This window comes from Bombus bifarius, unplaced genomic scaffold (assembly GCF_011952205.1).
Source record: "Bombus bifarius isolate JDL3187 unplaced genomic scaffold, Bbif_JDL3187 scf7180000007992, whole genome shotgun sequence".
Lineage (NCBI taxonomy): Eukaryota > Metazoa > Arthropoda > Insecta > Hymenoptera > Apidae > Bombus > Bombus bifarius.
Window position 1 is genome coordinate 646,831 of NW_022884373.1, and position 9,779 is coordinate 656,609.

General features: G+C 26.3%; 3 protein-coding genes across 6 annotated transcripts; 1 reads left to right on the forward strand and 2 right to left on the reverse strand.

Annotated features, from left to right (window-relative positions):
- Nucleotides 1–363: 363 nt before the first annotated feature.
- Nucleotides 364–2,323, reverse strand: LOC117205814 (uncharacterized protein C3orf18-like). 2 transcript variants are annotated; one of them, XM_033444574.1, is made up of 3 exons: nucleotides 1,110–2,323; nucleotides 651–794; nucleotides 364–580 (listed from the first exon to the last, which is right to left on the reverse strand). In XM_033444574.1, exons 1-3 carry the CDS (start codon nucleotides 1,443–1,445, stop codon nucleotides 524–526), a joined length of 537 nt encoding a protein of 178 aa, XP_033300465.1. In that variant the 5' UTR covers nucleotides 1,446–2,323; the 3' UTR covers nucleotides 364–523. The 2 variants fall into 2 exon arrangements, with proteins under 2 accessions (XP_033300465.1, XP_033300464.1); XM_033444573.1 differs by having other exon boundaries at nucleotides 1,104–2,322.
- An 823-nt stretch (nucleotides 2,324–3,146) lies between these two features.
- On the reverse strand, nucleotides 3,147–7,030 carry LOC117205546 (adiponectin receptor protein). 3 transcript variants are annotated; one of them, XM_033444065.1, is made up of 7 exons: nucleotides 6,835–7,030; nucleotides 5,846–6,116; nucleotides 5,637–5,735; nucleotides 5,378–5,549; nucleotides 4,892–5,289; nucleotides 4,620–4,784; nucleotides 3,147–4,540 (listed from the first exon to the last, which is right to left on the reverse strand). In XM_033444065.1, the coding sequence occupies exons 2-7, from the start codon at nucleotides 6,089–6,091 to the stop codon at nucleotides 4,406–4,408; spliced, it is 1,215 nt and encodes a 404-aa protein (XP_033299956.1). In that variant the 5' UTR covers nucleotides 6,092–6,116; nucleotides 6,835–7,030; the 3' UTR covers nucleotides 3,147–4,405. The 3 variants fall into 3 exon arrangements, with proteins under 3 accessions (XP_033299956.1, XP_033299958.1, XP_033299957.1); XM_033444067.1 differs by lacking the exon at nucleotides 6,835–7,030 and adding an exon at nucleotides 6,605–6,690; XM_033444066.1 differs by lacking the exon at nucleotides 6,835–7,030 and adding an exon at nucleotides 6,268–6,680.
- Nucleotides 7,031–8,395: 1,365 nt separating this feature from the next.
- Nucleotides 8,396–9,667, forward strand: LOC117205548 (GDP-fucose transporter 1). The gene is made up of 4 exons (XM_033444068.1): nucleotides 8,396–8,460; nucleotides 8,550–8,754; nucleotides 8,812–8,950; nucleotides 9,012–9,667. The coding sequence occupies exons 1-4, from the start codon at nucleotides 8,396–8,398 to the stop codon at nucleotides 9,608–9,610; spliced, it is 1,008 nt and encodes a 335-aa protein (XP_033299959.1). The 3' UTR covers nucleotides 9,611–9,667.
- The last annotated feature ends 112 nt before the right edge of the window (nucleotides 9,668–9,779 follow it).

Below are 9,779 nucleotides of genomic sequence, written 5' to 3' on the forward strand. Positions count from 1 at the left end.
ATTTTTTTATTCTCTAATACTAGAAAATTCTTATATTAAATATAAATAGAAAAAAATTCATATCTTCGAAGGAAAGGATATGAAAAAAAATATACATAAGTGAAATTCAAGTACATAGCAAAAATTGTACTTTTATGAAAAACTGTTATAAACAGTATACAATAAATATTAATGATAAAATGAAGTCTTAGCCATTTTGGTCTCGTTAATTCTCTATCATGGAATTTTTAAATTAAGCATTATTCATTTTATGGATATTATCTTATTGAAACAAAATAAATTCTATTGTATTTTTACGTAATTTTTGTGATAGGATAAACTCTCTAATATTTAAATATATTCTAGAATATCTCTTCTGATATATAAAATTTATGAATTTAAATTTTATCCTTTGAATTGAAAGTTACATATAAACTATTTAAATATTAAATAAATATATAAATCTACTAAATAGTGTGATTTTTTAAATGTAAGACAGTTGTAGATAATACAAAGGTTTTAAAAGACTATTATAAATATTTCGTCAATGATTTCCAAAGAGTTCTGCATTTTCTTCTGTATCCATAGATTGATACCCTTGCTGTAAGATAAAGTATTCTATACTAACAATATATATTTATCAATTTGAATATATATATTTTTATACATACACGTCTTTGATGATTATTGTAACATTCTTCTAATAATTCAGTTTCCCAGTCATCTTCCTCTTCTTCACCAGGATCAAAATTATACATTGGCATAAGTCTATGTCTTAAACGTTCCAATTTTCTTTTCCTTGAGATAATTATCACCTTTAAAAGTATTATACATTGTTAAAACATCTATATTTTGTCAAATATTATGCAATCATCTAACTTTGTTTTTAATAGTAAAAGAAGTTACTTTTAATAGGAGAAGCTACAAACTAATAAAATTTTAAATATAAATTACAACATTAACTGACCAACAAACTTAAGCTATACTACAAAAAGGTAATAATACCTAATGTAGAAACATTTATCCAAGTATTATAATTTGCTGAATATTTTATACTTTTTTTTTTTGTTTCTGCAAATGAAAGTTAAAAGATTAAGATTTAAATACAAAAGTGATATCGCTACCCATACCACAGCTGATAATACAATAACAAAGACCACTACACCAAGTGGTACAAAAATGTATTCTATTCCATCAGGTGGGCCAAATTCGTCAAAAATTTCTGTTGTTGTAGATACATATGTACTGGTACTTGAAGCTTCAAATGAAATTAGTGTATTATTAGGCAATGATGTTATAGGTTTAGAAACATTCCACAATCCATTTTCTTCTGTAGAATTCATATATGCTTCAGATATTTCACTGGATGTATTAATCGCCATGGTGGTAGTATAATTTTTAATGCTGTCAGGTAGTATTCCGGATGTTATAGAATTTGTAACACTTGTTGAGTTCATCTCATTCATTGCTGTTAATTACAAAATTGTATTCAACCTTTTGTGAGATATAACTCTAAGTATATTGGAAAAGAACTCGTTAATATCTACATTATTTATATTTTATCCTACAGAAATTGAAATTTTTCAAAGCATACACTTTCTATTGTCACTCGTTTTACTTTGTTGTATCAAATATAGTGAACATAATGTACAAGAAGCATAACGGTAAATATTGTTTGTTATTAATGTATCAATACATATATATATATGTATAACATCGATATATCAATATATCATTCTATGAGACACTATAATTCTATATGCTTTGAATAGACATAGTAGACAAGTATATCACTTTTTATTTCACGATATCCGCGATTATAAAATATAAACCGTTTGAAATGAAAATCACTTTCATCGGTTTAACTTCGTAAACGAGTGAACAATTATTCATTTTGATCAATTTTCGTGTTATACTATCGGTAAAATGCAATAAGAAGTTTGTTCCATCAAAGATGTTGTCGACTTAATCTTTGTGCACTTTTTCCGAAAAATTTTTTTTCCTCTTAACAATTCGTTGATCACTCGTGACAAAAATATTAAAATATGTTTAAAATACAATTATGTGTTTTCATCTTTCTTATGACTGATTTGTCGAAATAAATATTCTTTCCCTGATTCATTGATTCTACAAATAGACCATAGTTCTGTTCGGAACATGATATTCATCCTTTACACAAAAGCAAATGTTTCTGTAATTGTGTTTTCTCTTTTAGTTTTAACATTTCATTTCAATATCGCAAATCGCAATGCAGTTTTCTTTCATAGACACATTATATGTATGTTGTATAACTTGTATATGAAAGCGTATGTGCCAAACTATAACGAAATGAACCATACTAGTTATCGATGTCTTATCGAGATATTTTTTCATATCGATTTTAATATCTTTCGTAATATCGTGATGTATGAAATAGTTGAGTAATTTGAATTTTTTACTTAAATTGAATATTTATACGTAGAAATACATAAATTTCGAGTGATTTGTTAAAATTATAAATGTCATATATGTCATTGATTTGTATATTTATTTACACAACTCAGATTATTTATTTACTTTATAAACGCATAGTTACAATAAGCAATAGCAATTTTTATTTTATAATTAAACATTTCTTTATTTAGTATTTTTAAATTAAAAATAAATTAATTATTATATATGTACAAATTCTGAATAAATAAGGTTTTATATAAGATGAACAATTATTTTTATTATAAAATTTTTAATATTTTTTCATATGTTTACAAATACTTTATATAAACATTATTTTATACACCAAAAACATAGAAGATCGTAAGAATTATTTCCAATTTTAATTTAGAAAAATGATAGGAATTACAGATCTAACAATTCTTATTAGAGCATAAATATATAAATGAATCAACCACAATTTTTTTCTGTTCACTGTAACTATTTAATCTAATAGTAAAATTAAATTACAATACAAAATACAAATATGCTGAAACATAAATTCAACTAGTAGCTTATTATTTTTAATGACGAGATTTAGATTTTTTTATATGTTACATAATTAATGAAACAGCTTCTTTTTCCGTTTAATATAAATTAATTGATTTTATAAACCTTATATCTTTTCATCTGAATATCTCGATTGTCACTTATTACAGTGGATAAAGATATTTCTAGTACAATTTAAATAGTTCACAAATGATACTACAATATTTATTTAGAAAAATATATTTTTGGGAAATTACATAAAGTAGGATAATTGTCTTTTTACATGTGAAATTCATAACTTCCTCCTTTATTAATTTACCAATAGTAAGAATTATTTATGTAAAAAGTTCAACAATATCTCTTTATATTAGTACTAGACCCTACAATAATAACAAAAGTATTCAACACTTTTTATGCTAAGGAACAACAGATATGCAATGAAATGTATATTTTACATAAACGTAGATTTACATAGAAAAGATAGATAAAAAGTTATGAATTGAAAAGTTTAGTAAGAAAACGGGACAATAAAAGTTATTTTACTAATATTAAAAAGTGGAAACCATTCTTGTGATCAATATAGGGAATAGAAAGTTAAAACAAATTATGATACATAATAAATTTTGAAGATATAAACACTGAAAAAAATTAATGTTTTACTTTCTATGTCCATGTGTGACGCAAAAAAAGTTGAATTTATATAATTTACACACAATCGTTACAATAAATAGTTTTCATTGCTTTAACAGTGTTCAAAATATATTATAACTTTTATAGTGCTTATACTATAAAATCATCTGTATTTGCAATTAGTTCCTAAATCTTAATTATATTAAGTTTTGTTCGTTGCCATATATCTGTACTCTGTTTCGTTTTCGTACAATATTTTTCAATTTGTTTTCAATAAGTAAGAGAACTGCACGAAACAAGAGATCAGTTGTTATCAGTTAATAAAATGATATTTATAACTTTGTATTCATTTTGTATATAGTGAAGTCATTGCACAAGGAAATTGCATTATTTAAATAAATTCTTCACATAAAGGAAGAAACAACAAGTGTAAATAATTATTATTTGTTATTTTGTACTGCCGAAATTTTTGGTAAATATGACAAACGTTTTAAACGTTGAACTTAATACAAAGTTAACTATATTTTCCATAAATTCAGAATTACGAAAGTGCAAAAAATTTCATTTAATTAAATGTTATAAATTCACTATTAATAATCTTCATTATCACGTATTGTACTTCATTATTTAAATCTTTGTAAATTTTCTTGAAAATTCTTTTTTAATCATGATGAACTAGAAGGAAAATCTTGTGTTATTCATTTTTATGATATTGTTTCCAGCAGTTCTTTTGTAGTACAGATCTACCAACATACAAAGATTTAGGAATCTTTTTAAGTCTCGATAAAGGTACATAATGTGAAATCCAACAACACGATATTATATGCTCATTGCATAATTAAAAAGCCATCACCTGCGATGGATTTGTACAATCTCCTATTGTCATTCTATACATAGCCATCTCTGTTATTCCATGGTAATGAACAAAAGCTGCTGCAATTACTAACACGTGGAAGATTTGATGACTCTGAAACTGGATAGTATGGTAATTTAGAAATTCATGAAATTGATGACTAGCAAGTACACTTAAAAGTACAAAAATAAATATTTACCCAAATATCGAACTTGCCAGGGAAAAATCGTTCAGGTACTCTTAATGCATAAAACATTGCACCTAATATATACAAACATCCCATTAATATTAACCATCCAAGAGATGCCTGACTAATTGCCTTAAACCAACCCTCTGCAATAGCATAATGTACTGCTGGTATTACCTAAAGAGAAAAATGTAATATCTTAATTATGGTGTATTATTTAATACAATTTATCATTTCTAACAAGTTGTTTGTCACAGGAATGTAATATAGCACACACTACTCACTCCACTAAGACCAAATCCCATAAAAACGCCTGCCCTTAATGGCCTGTAACTTGGTTCACCAAATCGTTCCCATAATGATACGACGATACTCGTTACACCAAGTATTACAACTACTGATAAATAAATAAGCTTAGGTTGATAATCACAGTAAAAACCATAGTAAAGCCATGGTACAAAACTACCCATAATTAACATAGCTATTCCACAGTAATCTAATTTTGAAAACAACTTTCCAACACATTCACTGTGGCAGTGTACAGTATGAAAGGCAAATGACATTCCTAGACATATAATAGCACCGGCAAAGAAGGTACCAAATACCAATTTTTCTTCCAATTGTATTTCTATAGGAGGTTGTGTTATAAAGAAGATAGCTATGCCAATAAATGCCACACATCCTATGGAAGGAATGAAACATATTAATCTCCTAGAAAAGTCATTCAAGAAGCAAATTAAATATCTTCCAGGATAAATATTAAATTTTACCAAGTAAATGAGTCCAAATATTTCCTGTCTCTGTATGAATTCGAAATATACTTTTAAAACAAGCATAAAAAGATGGTAAAGGTGGTCTGTGACCAGCATGTAAGAAATCATTATCCTGCAACCATTTTGGAAGATTTCTGAAATGACATTGCTTCCAAGATGCTTCCCAAACCTTTAAAAAGTAGACAGTTAATATTGTAAATAAAAAGTTATTTGCTAATTCGTAACATAAAGATATATTCATATAACTTCTAGATACCTTACGAACAAATTCTTCTGCTTGTTCTGCAGCATTATGTGCTAATGCACCAAGATCAATTTCATCACTTAACACACCAGCTTTTAACACTTCTGTCATCTGTAAAAGGAAACACTAAAATCTATAACCTGATTCCTTTTTTGACTAATGCATGATATGGGATAACCTATTAACAAGTACTGCTAGTAATTAGAATTATGATTATATACCTCACAGTCCAGAAGATGATCATCTTCAGGAGTTGAAGGTAATGGACAACCAACTCCATCTTCTTCTTCTGCTAAACAGCTTGCATCGTCATCTTCCAATAGCTCTTTAACTTCATGTAAGCCTGGTATTTCACTGTTTAATAGCACGCGTTCACTCCATGGGATTCTATGCCGAATCTCTGATTCTGGTATCGCACTATCATCACTCCTTTTGTCTTCCACAATAACATCCTCATATTGTGACATGTTGTGGAATTTTAATTACTAATTTCTAAAACATATAAGTGATCACAAAAATAAATGATTTAAATATGATTTAAATATTAATGTCAAATTTACATGTTTAGAATAATATAAAATCGAAAAATGATATTGCGTATTAATAAACATTAATACACAATATTAAATAAAAAGCGATTTACCCTGTAATTACGTGTATCAAGATATTATAAATTTCCCGATAATAAATATATTTATTTCGAGATTATTTCAATTTAATTATAGGACTCGATTAAAAAATAAAACATAATACAATAATTAAGTTCTTAAATTAATGGGTTCACGAGAATAGAAATCAATTAATTTATTCAGCTTCGCACTATTAACTGACTATATAGTTCGATTTTTAAAAAAGCTAATAAGTAATTGCCAAGGTCATGACTTCTTATCGGAGTGAATTACATAAATGTACACATATGATGATTATTGCGAAATGGCAATAAATAATAATTTAGTTAACACGTAAAAGTTAAATGACAACTATGTATACATATTCCCAAATAGAAATTAGGAATTATATCGAAATGTCATAATCATTGTGCATATGATCATTATATAATAAAAACCACTTATATTCAATACATATTTGAAAACTATAATTTTATAATAAACGAGAAACCGCAACAGAAGAAATAAATTTCACAAGTACATAGTACAAAGTTCAATTAACAGATTGAATAGAAGACATTTCATTTGATATGCCAACATACCCGTTATATGACAATTCTTCAAAACTGTTACATCGACGCCATAGATATTTAAAGTTTTCCAATAGTAAATAAATTGAAATAATTCAAAACATGTTTCATGAGAGATATAGATGATTTTTACGCAAGTACTAATTTTGGTTGTTCATCGTTACGACAATAGACGGAAATACCCGAATACTACATAGATACCACGTGTCAACATTTACATATGTATGATTGTCAGTAGTCAGTGGCGATATCCACTTTGCGACTATAATTTACTATCTATTAAACATGTGCGTAAATTGTACAACTACATTATTTGTTAAGAAATTTATCAAGGCGAAATAGATATTAATATATTTACATTTGTTTTCAATTAAATGAAATTTAATTCGATTAATTATTTTTAAAATATATTACTTTAATATGAAGATTTATTTTTAGTATAAAATTAATTAAAGAACTTAACAAGATAATGAAATTTCTTATTTAAGTAAACTTATGTATCCTTAATTAAAAAATACAGCTAAAATACAGCAAATAAGCTATGTCAGATAGGTACACAGAAGAATCACATATGACGCATATGAATTTATCGCTTGTTTTTATCTGTGATAATTATCCATAGGAATAATTAAAATAATAAATGTAAATATATATCTACTTACTATAAAAGTATGTTTTTAAAAAATATGTTGACATCTTTATATAAGATGAAAGTGTATTTATGAAAATAGGAAATAAACATTTACGTATAAATATAATTATTAACTAAACTAAAAATATATACTGGATATATACTAGAATAGTGCATATACTGAAACATATATGTACATATGATTATTCTAGATTCTAAAATAATGATTGCAACCACGATCATATAAGCAGATCTCGACACTTGCTAGGGAGAAACCACCCGAAAATTGAATCGTATCTAGTCGTGAAAAATCAACATGGACAGTCACAAAGTCCGCATTCTTGCGAAACAGATAGAGATGAGTAGAATGTCTCTATCTTTGTTTGGAATATTAATCGTATGTCACGCATGCGCAGAAAGGGGATTTTCTTGTCTTCCATGTTGATTTTCCGCGATTCAATTTTCGGATTGCTTTTCCTAGGTTTCCGTACATGAGTGTCAGGTATCGAGATCTGTTTATATGATTGTGAATATCGAGATAAAAAATCATAATTAATATTAATGTCATAGATTAGTAGTGAGCAATGGGTTATGTGAAACATAACCTCAAAAAGGTTACGCACTGATAACAGACTAAAAATGATAAAACATATGCTATTTTATAGCTATAGATTATTTAATAAAAATTTATATATTTAAAGTGCTTACATCAAAATGTTTAAATAGTATTATTTATTACTTGTCATAAAAAATTATATTCATTAAAAAATATATTAAAATTGTAAAATCACAGTATCATTGTAATAATCTATTAAAAAATTGATAAAGAATCAACATTTTTTTCATATTCAATACTTTAATAGTTTTAGTATAGTTTAATATTAAAGTATAGTAATTATTGTAATGTAATATTTAACTTATATAATTAAATATATTCAAAAAATGTTGTTAGAAACTGGATTATTGACAAAATTTATATATATTGCAATTGTGGTTACAAATTATTGGTAAGTTCACCTAAATTACTTTTTAGTAACAAATGAAGTTACTTAATTTCTGTTACTTTGTACATACAATTGATTAAATATCTTTACAGGATAATTTCTATATTGACTGTATTTATAAATAAAACTCTTTTATCCAGTAATACTATAAATTTGGATGCACCTCTTTTTATAACATGGTGCCAATGTATAGTATCTTTAGTTATGTGTGTAATTCTTAGTAATTTATCAAAATGGTTCCCAAAATATATTAAATTTCCAATTGGTAATCCATATACCAAAGAAACCCTTAGAAAGGTAAATTATAATTTTTTGATAATAATTATATCTTTGTTATTCTCTATATATTTATAGGTATTACCATTGTCTCTCCTATTTACTGGAATGATTGCAACCAACAACTTATGTTTAAAATATGTTGACGTTTCATTTTATTACACAGGACGTTCACTAACAACTGTATTTAATGTTATTTTCACATACCTTATGCTAGGTAAGAACCTCTGAAAATAAAATAATTTGGGCAAGTATAATGACTTATGAAAATTTTACAGGTCAAAAGACTTCCATAAATTGTATTGCATGTTGTGCATTTATTGTGATTGGATTCTGGCTTGGTGTGGATCAAGAACACATCGCTGGTTCTCTATCTATTCTGGGAACAATTTTTGGTGTACTAGGATCGTTAACTCTTTCTTTATATTCCATTCACATGAAACAAGTTCTTCCTGCATTAAATCAAGATATTTGGTTACTCTCTTATTGTAACAATGCATATAGTGTCATTATATTTCTTCCATTAATGTTAGCGAATGGAGAACATGTTACAGTGTACAATTATGATAAGATTGGATCTTCATATTTTTGGTTGGCTATGATTGTTGGTGGTATTTGTGGATTTGCTATTGGTTTTGCTACAGCACTTCAAATAAAAGTAACATCTCCTTTAACACACAATATTAGTGGAACTGCTAAGGCTTGTGCACAAACAGTTTTAGCAACTTATTGGTTTGATGAAAAGAAATCATTCATGTGGTGGATAAGTAACTTTGTTGTACTTAGTGCTAGTGCAATGTATGCTAGATTGAGACAACTTGATATAAGTAGAGAATACAAAGAAGAAAAGCAGCAATTGCAAGGTGACAAAATGTGAATGAATTTATAATTTAAACATTTCATATTCAGATCAAAGTATATATAACATAGATTACATTTTATTGTGTAAGATTTGTATAAAAATAGTTAAGAAAATAAAATTAATTATTTTTATAAAACAGTATAAATTATTTTTCATTCCATTTATCTTAATCTTCTTAGGATTA

What these genes read in the sequence shown, in the direction of transcription:
- LOC117205546 (XM_033444065.1), bottom strand. Translation starts at nt 6,091, where the DNA reads ATGTCACAATATGAGGATGTTATTGTGGAAGACAAAAGGAGTGATGAT. An exon ending in ATCATCTTCTGGACTGTGAG is followed by an intron (nt 5,736 to 5,845) that starts GTATATAATCAT and finishes TTCCTTTTACAG; the next exon opens with ATGACAGAAGTGTTAAAAGC. An exon ending in CAGAAGAATTTGTTCGTAAG is followed by an intron (nt 5,550 to 5,636) that starts GTATCTAGAAGT and finishes TACTTTTTAAAG; the next exon opens with GTTTGGGAAGCATCTTGGAA.
- LOC117205814 (XM_033444573.1), bottom strand. Translation starts at nt 1,445, where the DNA reads ATGAATGAGATGAACTCAACAAGTGTTACAAATTCTATAACATCCGGA. An exon ending in TATTATCAGCTGTGGTATGG is followed by an intron (nt 795 to 1,103) that starts GTAGCGATATCA and finishes ATACTTTTAAAG; the next exon opens with GTGATAATTATCTCAAGGAA. An exon ending in ACAATAATCATCAAAGACGT is followed by an intron (nt 581 to 650) that starts GTATGTATAAAA and finishes TTTATCTTACAG; the next exon opens with CAAGGGTATCAATCTATGGA.
- LOC117205548 (XM_033444068.1), top strand. Translation starts at nt 8,396, where the DNA reads ATGTTGTTAGAAACTGGATTATTGACAAAATTTATATATATTGCAATT. An exon ending in ATTGTGGTTACAAATTATTG is followed by an intron (nt 8,461 to 8,549) that starts GTAAGTTCACCT and finishes ATATCTTTACAG; the next exon opens with GATAATTTCTATATTGACTG. An exon ending in CCAAAGAAACCCTTAGAAAG is followed by an intron (nt 8,755 to 8,811) that starts GTAAATTATAAT and finishes ATATATTTATAG; the next exon opens with GTATTACCATTGTCTCTCCT.